This window comes from Cyprinus carpio, chromosome B15 (genome assembly GCF_018340385.1).
Source record: "Cyprinus carpio isolate SPL01 chromosome B15, ASM1834038v1, whole genome shotgun sequence".
Lineage (NCBI taxonomy): Eukaryota > Metazoa > Chordata > Actinopteri > Cypriniformes > Cyprinidae > Cyprinus > Cyprinus carpio.
This window is the reverse complement of record NC_056611.1, coordinates 25,941,964-25,959,330: the sequence shown is the minus strand read 5'-3', so window position 1 is coordinate 25,959,330 and position 17,367 is coordinate 25,941,964. Positions and strand designations below refer to the sequence as shown.

The window sequence follows — 17,367 nt, the reverse complement described above, 5'->3', positions numbered from 1 at the left end:
CAATACATTGTATTGTATTCTCTTTTATGCCAAAAATCATTAGGATATTAGTATAATAAAAATCACCATCAATTAATTTATTAAATAAACTACCTACCATAAATATATATAAATATATACCTCTTTTTTTATGTTTTAAAAGCATTTTTTTGTCTTGGTGATGCGAATGTTAATGAAAACATTCCATTCAATAATTTTGCAAACATTGTGAGAACGTTTCTTTTAAACGTTTTCTGAACATTCTAAAATGAGCAGTTACATTTAAAAAATGTTACATGGACATCAAACTAAAACGTTTCGCAAAATATGTTACAATGTATAAATAATGTTTTTGTGCTAACATTTTGAGAACAAATAACTTTGAACCAACATTCTATTAATATCCCTTGAAAAAACATTTGTTTATAACTTTGAGAGAACCTTGCTAGAACGTTCTGAGAATGTTTACTGCTAGCTGGATCTTTATTTTTTATTAATAATGAAATGGCAAGTTGTCTGATTGTGTACTGTCCAGCTCATGAGGACTCTTGTGTAATAAAACAAATATCTTAATATTGTCAGTCTAAGCATAAGAGTGCCAAAGGTCAATTTACTAGCTAGATTATAAATTTAAAATCCTTTTGTAGTCATATGTATTATATGTAGCATTATGTTGTAATGTTTAATATTTGAAACAACTCAATACATTCATTAAACGCTGTTTCTTTGCAAATTTAAAAAAATAAACATATAATTACTAAAAAATAAATTGATTCCAAAAAATATTTTGATTTTGAATAAAAAAAATAAAAATAAATAAAATAATACTAAATACAATAACAAAAAATATTTTCACCAAGATTTTGTAAATTTTTATAATGTGATATGTGACCCTGGAGCACAAAACCGGTCATAAGTAGCACAGGTACACTGAAAGAAAAAAAAAAGTTGTTTTAAGTTAAGTGGTTGCAATCAATTTATTTTGGCTACATTTAAATAAACAAATTTAGTTGACTAATTTACAACAGATTTATTATTATTATTATTATTATTATTATTATTATTAATATTATTATTATTATTATTAAATGCAGCTAAAATAAATTGTTTGCAACCACTAACCTTCAAAAAAATTTTGTTTTTTTCAGTGTATATTTGTTACAATAGACAACAATACATTGTATGGGTCAAAATGTTAAATTTTTCTTTTAAGTCAAAAATCATTAGGATATTAAGTAAAGATCATGTTCCATGAAGATATTTAGTAAATGTCCTACCGTAAATATATCAAAACTTAATTTTTGATTAGTAATATGCAATTGCTAAGAACTTCATCTGAACAACTTTAAAGATGATTTTCTCAATATTTAGATTTTTTTGCTCCCTCAGATTCCAGATTTTCAAATAGTTATAACAAACACAAATATTGTCCTCCTAACAAACCATACATCAATGTAGAGATTATTTATTCAGCTTTCAGATGATGTATAACTTTCAATTTCAGAAAATTGACCCTTATGACTTGTTTTGTGGTTCAGGGTCACATATAACGTGTAGGCTACATGAAATTTATTTTATAATATGAATATATATTTTGTAGGTTATAACGCAGATGTAAACACCATCAGATTAATGTACAGTTTATCAGTATTTATGTAAAGTGTGCTTTATTTAGCTATTGGGCTATAGCTTACTATAGCTATAGTAAATTTATTTACTGTATGTCCACACATGTAGCGGAATGACAATAAAGCTCATCTTGAACTTGAACTTGAACTTTATGTGGTTGATATTTCTGTTGATAAAATACATGAACCCTGCATGTGTGTGTGTGTGTGTGTGTGTGTGTGTGTGTACTTGTTTATGCTACATTGTAGGGACATGATGGGGGGTAAATGATGTTTATGTAAAAGTGTAAGAATGCAAACAGGTTTTCTGTAAGGGGTTGATTTAGGGTTAGAGGACAGAAAATATCATTTGGTCAGTATAAAATTAATAGAAGTCAATTCACAGAAACAAACGTTGTGTGTGTGTGTGTGTGTGTATGTGTGTGTGTGTGAGAGAGAGAGCGAAAGAGAGAGAGAGAGATTTTGTTTTCATAGAGAGGTGTATATTGTAAAGTAGTCTCTATTTTTCAGGTACGATGCGTTTAAATAATAAACCTTTCGTGTTTTGCATTATTTTGCATACAGATGTGAATTATCCTCGAGGCCGCGGCTGATTGGCTGCGTTTGCTCTCTGTCACGTGACTGGAGGCGGCTGTAAACACGGGCAGTCATGTGACCTCCGCCGGAGAGGAAGCCTCAATCACGGCGACATGTCTGAGCGGACGCCGCTGCTGCATTACCGGCTCTCCGCCAGCGTCAACGAGTCCGGCGAGCACCGGAGAGATGAGCACGAGCCCCGCAGCCCCGCCACCGTCCGCGGGAGATCCGCCGCTAGACAGCCGCCTAAACTCAACACCTTCTTCGGCGTCGTGATTCCAACACTGCTGTCCATGTTCAGTGTGGTGGTGTTCCTGCGGATCGGTGCGTCTCTATCTATCTATCTATCTATCTATCTATCTATCTATCTATCTATCTATCTATCTATCTATCTATCTATCTATCTATCTATCTATCTATCTATCTATCCATCTATCTATTATAAACAAATGTTCTTCCAGTCACGTTGCTAGAACGTTCTTTAATAACATTCTGCGAAAACATTATTTATGTGTCAACATAATAGAAATGTTCTCAACAACGTTCTGAAAAAACGTTAAAACATAAACACAATAAACACTATTAATAAATTTTCCAAAAAATAATTACAAAAACATTTTAGTTACATTAGAACATTGTTTTAGTTACATGTTCTAACAAATTTAAATGTTAGTATTTGTTTCAGAACGTTCGGAGAACATTCAAAAGTAACATTCCCATGATGTTTGCAAAATGATACAATGTAATGTTTCCTTAACATTTAGATAACAAAAAAAAAAACTTTTAGATCATTTTGAAACATTGTTTTCTTGACTTAATAAGAACATTAGCAAAAATTTCTTAAAACATATTTCTGTTAGCTGTATCCATTTATCTGTTGAAAGGTTTATTATTTAGTGTCTGACTGACCTTTAAAGTGATTTGTTACAGTTCGTATTGTTCCTGTGTGCTGTTTAGTAACAGAACTCTGAGAGACTGCATCAGATTCACATGGAAAAAAATTAATATTTGCACAAAATAGTGTTTGTAAGTCGCTTTGTAAGTGTCTGCTAAATGATAATGAGTCGAGAAGGTGTGTGTGCAGTGTTATTTTAGTATTATTTATAGTATTTATTATTATTTTGAAATTAGCGTTTTAAAAAAATATTTTTAGTTTTAATTCTAGTAATTTTGTTATGTGCTTTTTGTCATTTTTTAACTGTTTCTGTACAGCTTATGTATTTTTATTTCAGTTTTAGTTTCGGTTTTAGTGAACAGAAATGGTTTTGGCAGTTTGTTTGAGTCTGAGACTAATCATTGATAAACAGCTGAATGTGATGTAATCGGCGTGAGGTTATATATTCAGCACACGCGTCACCTTTCTGAGTATCTCTAGCCTGATTTATCAATGTTTAATCAGCATACAGTACATTACATATTAACAGTACAGTTCATATTAACTGCCAGCAAACAGGCTGTGATCGGTTTGTAATTTGGGATCGTCTGGCTTTTGTGCGGTGGTTTTTCTAGTTATCTCGCTCACATGACACAAGCTCACACACACACACAGATCGGCTCTGAAATGACTCCTCCTTTGCAGCCGTTGGTTTTAACCCTGTTTAGGTTTAACTGTTGCTTTTGTTTGTGTTTTAAGCGCACTGGCTCAGTGAGAAGCCGCTGCGGTAAGAGACGATGATGTTCATGTCTTTATTTGCTGTTTTTATCAGATATAACCGGTGTTCAGCCTGAATGTGGAAACACACACTCACACACACACACACACACACACACACACACTCTCACAGACACACACACATTCACACACACTCACTGTCACACTCACTCACACTCTCTCGCTCACACACTCACACATGCACTCACACTCACACACACACGCACGCACGCACGCACACACACAACCAATAAACAACACAACCATCACTCTCACAGACAACACACACACACACAACACACTCACACTCACACTCACCCTCACTCACTCACTCACTCACACACACACACACACACACACACACACACACACACACACACACACACACACACACACACACACTCACGCATGCACTCACACCCCACACACACACACTCACTCATTCACTCACTCATGTTTCATGTGATCAAAGTCCAAAGTCAACATGAAAGCAAAACTGACTCTGTTTGTTTTAATTCATGTTTCTACTTTTATTGGGAATGAGATGCATAAGATTCATGTCATTCCAGAGAAAGAAAATGTTGTCCTAAAAACTAGTTTTTTTTATTTATTTTATTGATGTTTGTCTAGTTTGTGTGGTATGGAAGGTTATTTCTACCACAGAAAAAAAAAAAAGGTGAATGCAACTGACAATTTCTTTTTCTTGTGAGTTTATGTGTTTAATATTTATCTTTAATATTTAAATGTTTAATTAACTCGTGGTTCCTTTGTCATAAATGACATATTTCAGTATAATTTAAAGATAAAAAGATAAATATTAAGTTTACAGTTGCAAGAAAAAAAAGTCAGATTTGTGAGATAACCTTTTTTATTTTTTCTGTTCCGTAGCAGAAACAAAAAGTCAGAATTGGTTGATATAAACTCGCAATACTGAGGAAAGAATTGTAAGATATAAGGTAGCAATTATAGAAAGTAGAAAGACTGAAATAGTATTTTGTAAAAATTACTCCAATAATCTTTATTTTATTTAGTACTTAGAAAAAAAATACAGTCTTGTGTGGTTTGTTTTAGATTTCTGATTTAGGAGATGCATTTTTTAAATCTTTAACTAGTAGTTATTCATTTAATGCTTGTTAATATGATACAAGTCACAGCAATAATATAAAAAAATAATAATGCATGTGAAACTAGTCCTGGTCAAAATCCTCCTTAAGTGATTGTTTGCAGATTCCCCACAATGCATTGCAATCTAAACATGGATTAAAAACAAGTCTCGCTCTACATTTTTGTTGGATGTTGTTGAATATCCTCTTGCATTCTAAAGTACATGAGGTTATGGAACAAAACTGGGTTTCAAATGCTATTTCATGTTGACTTTAAACCTGGACTTACACAAACACCTTCTCTCCGTTCTGTGTGTGTATTTACATATTTGTATGGGAAGTATCATAATTCATGCATAATGTGGAAATATGAAAAATCATTTTTAACCTGTCAGACTGCATAAAGAAGTTTTGGTAACACTTTACTTAAAGTGTTTATGTATAATGCATTATAAATATATTCATAATGTGCATTATAATTTAGTATAACTAGTTATAGTTATTTATGAGATGCATTATTAGGTGCATTACAAGGCATAATTAATGCATTAAAACTACTTTTATAATGCATTATACATAAAAGCCCTAAGTAAAGTGTTTGTGTGTGCATGATCACATGCATGAAAGTGTGTGCAGGTTTGCTGATGTGTGTGATGGTGCTTATGCTTGAAATGCTTTCAAGTGTTTTGAATGTCATCTACAGATTTTTTTTTATTATTGTTTTTTGGGGGTTTTCATTGGATGAACAAGGTGCACAACAGTGCAGCTCATTGAACGCAGAACAGCACGGCTCTGATTCACGTCTGCTGTGACTGAGGTCCATTGAGCGCAGCACTAATCTAGAACAACTGATCTGTGAATGAACTACACGAGAGCGAGGCCGAGGATGCATCTGTTTATGTTTAAACTGCAGTCAGGGCGCTTTTACTGCCATTTGAAAGCTGAAGTGTGGTCTTTTTGTCTGACAAATGACATTTTCATGTCAAATTGACAGCATAATCGTAATAGAAATTTTGTACGCACATTCCACAATGCCTGTTATGTGAGTGTCAAAACTTTGTCTGCATGTTTGTGACTCTAAATGAAAAAAAAATGAGACATAATTCTAGGAAAAAACATCCTAGGTTAAAGGAATAGTTCACCAAAAAAGGAAAATTTACTAAAAAAAAATGTACTCCTCAGGTCATCTGAGATCAGGATGAGTTTGTTTCTTCATCAGGTTTGTAGAAATGTGTCACTGCATCAGTGTCTCATCAATGGATTCTCTGCAGTGAATGGGTGCCGTCAGAATGAGCAGTCCAAACAGCTGATAAAAACATCACAATAATCCACAAGTAATCCACAGCACTCCAGTCCATCAGTGAAACATCTGGAGAAGACAAAAGATAGAAACACATCCAGCATAAGATGTTTTATACTCAATACATAGAGTCCATAATCCATAATAACACTTCCTCCAGTGAAAAAGTGTTTCGGTGTGAATCAGGAGAGAAATCTGCACAGATCAAGCAGTGTTTAAACAGCTCTAAACAAATATGTGTCTGGATTTTGATGTGAGAGACAACAGGAGACGCACTTTTTCACTGGAGGAAGTGTTATTATGGTATGGACTCTATGTATTTGAGTTAAAAACGTCTTAATGCTGGATTTGTTTCATCTTTTGTCTTCTCCAGATGTTACTGATGGACTGGAGTGCTGTGGATTACTTGTGGATTATTGTGATGTTTTTATCAGCTGTTTGTTCTTTGCACATTCAGTCCGAAATTCGCGTCCGAAATTTTGTTTCGTTTTTGCATCCGTAGCATGCATGTTGACAGGAAAGAACGACAAATATGAAAAAGGACCTTCATCCTGACGGCACCCATTCACTGCAGAGCATCCGTTGCTGAGACACTGATGCAATGCTACATTTCTCAAAATCTGATGAAAAAACAAACTCATCCTGATCTCGGATGGCCTGTGGGTGAGCACATTTTCAGCACATTTGGGCAAACCATTGATTTAAGCAGTATTTCTGAAACTCAAACATGTAATATAAGGGTAAAGACGGTGTTCAGTGGTGTAACCGGTGCTGTTTTGTCTCGCAGGTTTTGTTGTGGGTCAGTGTGGTCTGTATCAGACTATAGTGATGCTGCTGGTGGCGTATTTCATCATCAGTATGACGGTTCTGTCGGTGTGCGCGATCTCCACTAACGGAGCGTATTGTATCCTTACAACACTATTTTAACACCATCACAAAAACATAACATAAATCACATTCATTACCCTACCTGTCGTTTTATTTCCTTAGCTTTCTTGTTTTATTTTCATATACAGCATGTGTTTACTTCCACAGACATGATCAGTCGTGCTCTCGGTCCAGAGTTCGGCGGCAGCATCGGCATCATGTTCTTCTTGGCTAATGTGTGCGGTAGCGCCCTCTATGTGCTGGGACTGGTGGAGGCGATTCTCACAACCTTCGGGATTTCTGATGGTAGCGTGTTCATTTGTTTGCATTAATTGTGTAGGTGTGCATGATCCTGTTGACACATGGAAAGGTAATTAGCTATATATGAGTTTAATTAGTGCGACAAAACCACATTATCCAGTGAATCCACTCTGCATAAGTGTTTTTCTCTTATCTATGGATGGCAATGTTTTATGTTGCATTGCCCCAGCAATGGAAAGGTCATGGATTTGAGTCCCAGGGAATGCATGAATTGATAAACTCTGCCCTGAATGCTGGGTAAATCACTTTGGATAAAAGTGGCTGCAAAATGCAGAAATGTAAAAGAAAAGGAGAAAATTTCTATTTTCCCCGTGTGTGGCAGATGTTGAGTGTACATTTCAGCCATAAAACAGTGTTATTTTAGTCTTATTTATATACTGTTTGAGTATTTATTAATATTTTGAATTGGCTCTTATTTTAATTTCTTCCAGCTTTCATTTTAATTTTAGTTTCAGTTTTTTTAATCATTTTTTATTTTTATTTCTTGAATAGCTTGCATTTTCATATTTCAGTTTTAATAATTTCTTATGTCTTTAGGGATCTCACTTAATAATTTCTTATTGACTTATGTCAATTACTTGCAATTAAATAAATGAATACAAATATTTATTAATTTAATTTATTTTTTTTCAGCATCAGTGGATATTATTAATTAATATTTTTACCCCCCCCCAGCAAATTATTTTAAAAGTATTTTTTAATTTAAAAAAATATATAATTTTTTTCAGAATCTATAAATTGCAATTAAATAAAATAATAAAAAATATTAATATATTCATTTTAGTTTATTTTAGCATCAAAGGCTAAATTAATTATTTAAAAAAAATCAGAATCAATGACTATTTATTGCAATTAAATGAATGGGTTTTAATTTTGTATTATTTTCCAGCATTAATGGTTATACTTGCTCTTAAATAAATACATTTATAAAAATATTTATTATTTATTAATTTAAATGAATGAATTAAATTAAATGTCATTTTTAAAGTGTCACTTTATTTCAACTAGATTCATTTTAATGAGTATTTTTATGCTCTGTCTCAGACGGCTTGTCACTGACTGGCTCTCGGTACGAGGCTCTGCCGACCGGTTACTGGTGGTCTCTGCTGTACGGCACAGTGATTCTGCTGCTGTGTGTGTTGGTGTGTCTGATCGGGGCTCATATCTACGCTAAAGCCACCTTCCTCATCTTCATCATCGTCATAGTGGTTTTAGGGACTATTTTCATCAGTTTCTTCGCCGTGCCATTTCGAACCGTCCAACTACCCAGCCACAGAAACGCCTCACTCAGCCCGACGAGCGCCAACTTCACCGGCTTCAAGTTAGACACGCTGTTGGGAAACGTGCAAGGTGAGAGACGTTATGGTTTGTAACCAAATTTCAGTGTTTCATATCATGTCTGAGAACAGAGAATTGGACACACTTCTGTAAAAGATCAAAGGCCACTTCCTTTATGAAGAAACAGATGCATTAACATGTTATTAATTAACCAGCTTCATGATTAACCGAGCCGAGTGTCACACATGTAAAATGCACGTTATCAGAAGCCACAGTAACTAAAAGCAGCTAGTTAATTCAAACCCAAGCATGTTTTTAGTAACATAACACTAGATCTGCTGTTCACGTATAAGTGTTACTATTAAAGTTAAGAATATAAACACTATTATAAATAAATAATAAAAATATTTAATTTTTGTAAATTTATAAACATCAGTAACACCAACACTTACAACACTAAAATTTTAAAAATAATTATAAAAAAAAGAATAATTAATTAATATGAAAGAACAAAGTAAGAAAGAAAAAAAATTAAGTAAAAATCTTTGAAACTTAAATAAAAAGCATACTGAAAAAATATTTAATATATTAAGATGCATAATATAGATACATAATATATAAACAATTAATATATATATATATATAATATATATATATATATATATCAATATATATATATATATATATATATAGATATATATATATCTATATATATATTAGATATATAATATAATTTTTATATATAAATATATAAAAAATAAACCAACAGGGAGCAATGTATATTAGTAACTGGTTACATGTATGTATTATAGTCGTGGCCTAATGGTTAGAGAGTCGGACTCCCAATCGAAGGGTTGTGAGTTCGAGTCTCACAGGAAGTCGTGGCCTAATGGTTAGAGAGTCGGACTCCCAATCGAAGGGTTGTGAGTTCGAGTCTCGGGCCGGCAGGAATTGTGGGTGGGGGGACTTCAATTATAGTTTCTCTCTCCAACCTTCAATACCATGACTTAGGTGCCCCTTGAGCAAGGCATCGAACCCCCAACTGCTCCCCGGGCGCCGCAGCATAAAAATGGCTGCCCACTGCTCCGGTGTGTGTGTCACAGTGTGTGTGTGTGTGGTTCACTGCTCTGTGTGTGTGCACTTCGGATGGGTTAAATGCAGAGCACGAATTCTGAGAAAAAGTACTTACACCTGCCACAACTACACAACAATCTAACTTTTTCACTTTTTTCACTTTCATAACATTGCTATAACATTACTAGTAGATTATGCATAATTAGAAATAACTTGCCCTAAATCAAACCCAAATCTTAACCCTAAAGTGTATGTAGTTAATAAATATTACGTATTAACGAATAATAGCATTAAATAATCTTTGTTAATCTTAATAAAATACTTTTTTAAAGTTATAAAAAGTGTTTTTATTGTTTTTTTATGTTAGTTCTCAAAAATTAACACTTTGATTTTAAACAAAACCTTTTTTTTTTATTTAACAACCTTAACATTTGCTAAGATTATAACAACCACTGAAGAATTATTCATCATTCTTCCATCATTTCTCTCCCACATATCTCTTAACAACTCACAGAAGTTTACAGTTACATGTAATTATAATTACTTAAAAGAAAAAAAAAATTGTCTCTGCCCATCTGTTTCTTTTTTTCCTCCCTCTTTAATTAAATTTCAATAAACAAACAAATAAATAAATAAAAATAAACTTACTTACATTAATAACAATCACAAATGCTTTGTTGCAAAAGCAGTTAATCTACTGTCTGTGTGTGTTTAGCTGACTACGTAGTGGACTACACCACCGGAGTCATGATGTCCTTCGCCACTGTTTTTGCGGTGATGTTTAATGGCTGCACTGGAATCATGGCTGGATCCAACATGTCTGGTGGGTGTTGAGTTTACTGGACTGTTTCTTGTTGTTTAAAGGTAGTTTGTTAGTTTATTTTTAGTGTTTTCTATTGTTTGTTAGCCTGAATTCTTGTGTTCAGGTTGTTAAGTGTGTTTAGTAGTGGATATTGGAGCACTGCAGCGAAGACTTACAACCAAATTGGTTCCCTTAAAAAAACCCAACAGGATTTTTCCATTGGCTTTCGGATTATTGCAGAAAATAAGATTAAAGCTTCATGATTCTTAGACATTTTGTTCAGCATGATAATCAAATCACAAATTAACACAACCTTTATGCATTTTGTAGCCTAGTTAATATTGGCAGAGGTGAAAGCTAAACATAGGCTACAAATGAATTACACCACCAACATCGCCACCATTAAGCTTCCCAAAACTCTTTATTTTAAAACATTTTTCCTGAAAGTGACACCTGTTTGTTGTTTCAAACTAGTAGAAAGAAAACAACCAAAATGCACCTTTGAGTGTTGCTTTCATTGCACTTTATCTATTTCCGTCTGTAGATTTAAATTCCAGTACATAACTTTAGAGAGTTTTTTCTCCACTTCAGCAGCACTTACACACACCAAAACTTAGAGTTTTATTGCTATCTACATTCTGAATGTTTTTACTGAGGGGTTTGTTCATATATCATTCACACGTTTTTTAAAATCACTTTATCTACTTATGTTTGTAGATTGCAATTACAATACATATCTTTAAATGCCGTTATCACAAAATGAGTTTTTTCTCCACTTCAGCAGCACTTACAAACACCAAAACTTAGAGTTTTATTCCTCTCTATATTCTAAAGGTTTTTACTGAGGGGTTTGTTCATGTATCTCTCACACTAATTTATACAACATTTTATTCCTAAAAACATGGCGAAAATTATTATTTTTTTCTGTCTTTTGACAGTCTTTTTTGAAGTGATAAAAAGAAAAATCCAAAATCCCCTCTATACAAACCTTTAACTCTAATATCTAACAAAATCAAACAAGAATTTTGAACCTGGCTTTATCCAATGTTCAGATCTATTCTCTGGGAATGTACGCAAATGAGTGAAAATTTAATTAGATAATGCCTCGTTTGCATATTTAAACATAACTTTTGCAATACAAAACATGTTTGCAATCCTTAATGTACTCAATCAACTGGAGAAGTATGATAAATGTACTAGTTAATTATTTTTTTTTTTTTACATATTCACATGTAGTATTCGGTTCTATGGTAAAATGTATTGTTGTGTGTATTTGTATGATTGGTGATCTGAAGAATCCGAGCTACTCCATTCCTCGTGGAACCATCACAGCCGTCATCTTCACCTTTGTCATCTATAACCTGCTGAGTATATTGATCTCCTGCACCTGTGACCGGTAACACACACACACACACACACATTTACACACACTCACACTCACACAGTGAAGCAGACAAATGAAATGATGAAAGTGAAAGTTAGACAGTTGAAACCTTTTTGGCACAAAGCTAAAGACTTGAGCGGATCTGAAAGCTGGACCGCAGAAGTGTGATTTAGGTCACATGACGTGTGTGTGTGTGTGTGTGTGTGTGTGTAAGCAGAAGTGTGATTTAGGTCACATGACATTCCTGGCATTTTCAACAGAAAGAATTCAAACTGCATTCAGTTAAATTCAATTAAATACAATTCAGTTTGAATGCACGTGTTTGTAAGTTACAAAGGATGTCAGTTTTTGCATGCCATAAATAAATGTCTGTGTTTTGTGTGTATAAGCATAGTTTTGTTTTGTTGTAATTGTGATGGCCAGAATTCTGGAAATGCCACATATGTAGTAAATGCAAGTGTGTTTTTAGAGGTCTCATGTGCTGCCTGGATTACGTGTGCCTCACATGATGTGCATGAGGAAAGAGACCACTGTGTGTGTGTGTGTGTGTGTGTGTGTGTGTGAGAGAGAGAGAGAGAGTGAGTGAGACACTGGAGGTTAATGGAAAGAAAGGTTCTTCTGTTATATGTCAGAGAAAGATGTGAAATCGTCTAAAGTCTGATCTGATGTCCGTCTTACACTGCTTTTTATTTTAAATTATTCACCTCTTCATTTAAATCAGTGTTATTTTAGTATTGTCAAACTAATATAGTTTTGTTGTAATATATTGGTATAGTTAGTTCAATTATTGATTTATTATGTATTTTATTCATCTTTATTTCAGTTTTGAGTTAACTTTAGTACATCAAGTTAAACTAAATGAAATAAAATTTTGCTTTAGCGACTAGCTAAAATATAATTATATAACAATATTTTTTAGATATTTTATTTATCATTTATTTTATTTCAAGTAACAAAAAATGTTTATTTATTTATTTTTTTCATTAGTGTAATTTCATTGAACTACTTAAGTTTGGTTTATTTGACATTTTCATTTGTTAACATTTTAGGAATTATGTGTTTTTGTCATTTGTATAAGTTTTTTGTTTAAGTGTATTCACATATTATATATTTATACATATTACATTTTATATGTCTATATTTTTTAAGTTAAACTTTCAGTACATCAAGTTAAACTAAATGAAAATGAGAAATATTGTCATTGCACCTAGCTAAAATATAATAAGTTTAGGGTTTTTTATATGTATTTTGTTTTATTTCAAATAATTTCAAATAATCTTTGTGCAATAACCCTTATTTAAAAACAAAAACCCTCACTCAAAAAAATCTCTAACTCCTAAAACTTACTGCATGTATGTGGTCTTTGAGACTTTCAGTTGCCTGCTTTAAACACCATGAAGTTTGATCGCCTTCACCATCGCCTGTTTAATGTCTGTAAATCATTACATACAGGCATAAAATATGATTTTTTTTAAATGAGATCCCTAAAGCGATTCAGTCAATCTTGTCTGTAATGATTGATTTTGAAGAGCAGAGTGTATCTGTTCTGGATAAGAGAGAGAAAGAGATGGTTTAGGGTTTGATTAGAGGAATTAAATTACATCAACGTTAGAGATTAAAAATACTTTTTTTGTTATTATTAAAGCCATCAATCAGCTTCTCATCACTGTCATTCAGAATGCTGAACACTGGTCGCCGTGGAGACACTCTGCCCATCGCCATGACAACAGAGGAGGCAGGTGGTCCTATATTAAAGATTAATTCACCTAATCAAGTGAAAATAAGATATTTTGTGTCAGTGGAGGCGGCTGCAGCGCTTTAGTGACCAGCAGATGGCAGTACGACATTAAACCCGCAGACTTATGATGAAAATAAGAGGAATCATGGAGAAATATACCGCAGTTTTAAAGGTCACATCTGGAGAAATCAAATTGTCCGTGATCTTTTGAAATAAAACTGTTCATTGCATGATAAAATAAAAAATACTGTAAGTTGCCAGACATCCTACACAGAGGAAGAAAATATGTTTTTATTGAAGTTAAACAGCAAAAAAGACTTGTTCTGAACTTTTTGATGTTGGGTAGATGAACATTATCACATTTACATGACTGTATGCAAGCTTATTTCTGCTACACAATAAAATAATTGAATAAATAAATAAGGTAATTGCAAACTTACCTCACAATTCTGACTTTTTCATTACAATTCTGAATTTTTATCATACATGATTTTTTTTCTCTCTCACAAACTTGCAAGATTAAAATTCAGAATTGCGAGATATAAACTTGCAGTTCTCAGAAGAAAATTCTGAATTGTGGAAAAATAAAATATTTTTTAATTCCATTTTTTTTTTTCACAAAAAAAAAACAACAACTCTGCATTGTAAGATATATCTATATCTATATCTATATCTATATATATATATATAATTGGATAAAATTGACAGAACTGTGAGATGAAAAAAATTGTTACATTTACATTTTTATTTATTTATTTGTTTTTATTCTGTGGTGGAAGCAATTCAAAGTTTTTTTTTTTTTTTTTTTTGCATTTTTGAGAATACTTCTTAATTGTGAGATAAATTCACAATAGTAAGTAAAAAAGTCAGAATTGTGAGATAAAAATTCACAATTTTCTTTTTCCTTTTCCATGGCGGAAACGATTCAGAGTTTTTTTTACTCGCAATTAAAAACAACAACAACTGAGATATAAACTCGAAATTCTCAGAAGACAAGTCTGAATTGTGTGATAAAAAGTCAAGATAACCTGTTTTTTTTTTTGTTTGTTTTTTTCATTTTGTGGTGGAAATAAACTTCCATAGTTCATCAACCCTCAGCTTATCAGTGTTACTCCTTTTACGTTAACCAATCAGAACGGAGCTCATTTGCATACAGAAGGACATGTGGAATGAGTCTTAAAGGTACAGTAGCAGAAACACAGTAATAGTCTAGCGCGAGCTCATGTTGTGACAGACCGTTCATTTAAGAGATTCGTCATGATGATGACAATTAATGAATCACCACTGATTGGGAAGCAGTTGCCGAGCCGAACAGTGTGTGTGACAGAAAGAGAAACGCATAGTGAAAGGAAACGTGTGTGTGTTTCTCCCAGGACTGTCAGTCAGTTATACTGTGTGTTCATTTATTCATTCAGTGTTTAATTGTGTTAGTTTAAATCTGTCATTCATCTTTAGTGGCAGCGCTGTGAAAGAGAAACCCCTGAACGTCTGTCTGTCTGTCTATGAGTCGTGTTTCATCTGTTTCTTCTTCTGTTCTGTATCTCACTGCTGCAGATGGTGAACTTTGACCTCTCGTTCTCACAGTTTTCCAGTCTCTCTCACTCTTCATCACATCTGAGAGCTGAGCAGATATTAAAAGGCAGAGGCCATTTGCACTTTACACACTGTGCCATTCAGAAGCTGGGGTCGTAAGATGAGCTCACCGAGGCGGAATTAATTTAAACAAAAACAGTAAAAATTATTAAATATTATTACAATATAAAATAGGTGTTTTCTTATGTGAATATATAGTCAAATGTAATTTATTTCTGTGATCGAACCTGAATTTTCAGCATCAGTGCTCCATTCCTCAGTGCTTCACTGCTCAAGAAACATTTCTGATTATTAGCAATATTAACAATATTTTTGTGGAAACCGTGACACATTTTGATGAATAGAAAGTTTAAAACAACAGCATTTATTAGAAAGGTGTTTACTAACACTTTTGATCAATTTAATGCGTCCTTGATGAATAAAAGTATAAATTTTTTGCAAAAAAGGAAAATCTTACTGACCCCAAACTTTAAAACGGTAGTTTAACCTTTGCAGAATCTGTAAAATGTTAGCAAAAATAATTAAAAATAAATAAGTAAATAAAAAATAAATATAAGAGGGATCATTTTTATTTAATACCGCTCTGATTAAGTTACTTTACATAACGTTTGTATATAATAGAATAACATTTATAATATTTTATAGCTTATTGTGTAATGGTTAAGGCATGATGTTAGAATTAAATGATAATTTAATGGTAATAATCTAATGATCTTTTTATATTTTTATATTTTCTGCTCTCATGTTAATTTTAATTTGTGTTTAATAATTAATTGTTGTATTTTTTGTATTTTTTATTAGTTTTTGTTGTTTTTAAATATGTCTATATTGTTATTATTAATTTTTATTTCTTTTGTAGTTATTATAGAACATCACATTAAACTAAATGAAAATTAGAAATTTTACTTTGGAAACTAGCTGTAATAAAATTAAACTTATTTTTTTAAAAAATGTTTTATTTCAGGTAACTATTTATTTATTTATTTGTATGGTTTTACTTAAGTATAATAACACTTGATGATGTTCATGATGAGCCCTTGTTTTCAGTTTCGTGGGAAGAAATGCTCTTTTGTGCAGCATCTGGAGTGTTTGAAGGCGTTTCTCTGCTGATTGTTGGAGACGGATGGAGTGATAGAGACGGAGGTGTGATGGAGATGGAGGGACGTGAACGGTGCTTGTTAGCTATCGATCGTTTTTAATGATCCAGCTCTTTGGTCTCAGAGGAGCGTTTAACTCGACAGCCGTTTCTCACACTCTCTGGCCTGCTGCGCACACACTCGATGGAGGTCACGGCCTGCTTTACTCTGACCCGATGTTATCGATGCATGGCACATCTGACCGTAGCACTGAATGTGATCACAAACGTAATGCACTTCCGGTGAAACAGGTCCGCTGTAGTGCACTTTGCAGAATGCAGTACTCGCACTAACATATACACAACCAAAAGCACACATTAGCGCTGTTATCTTCATTTCTATCAGTTCTGGACGTATCACATGGCTGCTCGGCTCATTTGCATAAAGTTAAACTTTTCTTTTTTCACATGTGCTGCTCGCTCTGCTCAAACAAAGAAATTCTTTGCATAAATCTGTTAACTTTTTTGAAGTCATCTTTCAAAATACTTAACAAACATTCTTTAGCACATTCTATAGAAAGTGGCATGGCTTTGTATACGTAACAAACTGTTTTTTGCACATGCTGTAGTGTATTGCATGCATTTGACTTCAGTTTACACATCTGTTTGATGAAGAGCATTGGGGAAAATGTGAAATAAAATATTAAATTACATAATAAATAAAAAAATAAACAAATAATAAACCATTTATAAATTTTATTTTCAATTTGATTTTCATTTTATTGTTTGTTTTTGTCATTTTTAATTCATTTTTTAAATGTCTCTATGGTATTATTAACTTTTATTTTTTTTTGTTTTAGTTTTATTAGTTCTGTAATAAGTTATTTAATACATTATAATTATTATATTTGTTAAATTCATAATCATATAATTTTTATTTTAAATATATTATTCTATTTCACTTAATATTTATTTTGTTTCATGTAATTAAAATATAT

General features: G+C 32.7%; 1 protein-coding gene across 1 annotated transcript in view; it reads left to right on the top strand.

The window, feature by feature from the left end:
- The first annotated feature begins 2,251 nt into the window (after positions 1-2,251).
- The window catches only part of LOC109076186 (solute carrier family 12 member 9-like), a 38,638-nt gene continuing 23,522 nt past the window's right edge, over positions 2,252-17,367 (top strand). Inside the window, 6 exon segments of the mRNA XM_042740015.1 lie at positions 2,252-2,507; positions 7,025-7,141; positions 7,273-7,410; positions 8,470-8,775; positions 10,493-10,600; positions 11,864-11,975. Coding sequence (XP_042595949.1) covers positions 2,297-2,507; positions 7,025-7,141; positions 7,273-7,410; positions 8,470-8,775; positions 10,493-10,600; positions 11,864-11,975 — 992 coding nt within the window. The 5' untranslated portion in view covers positions 2,252-2,296.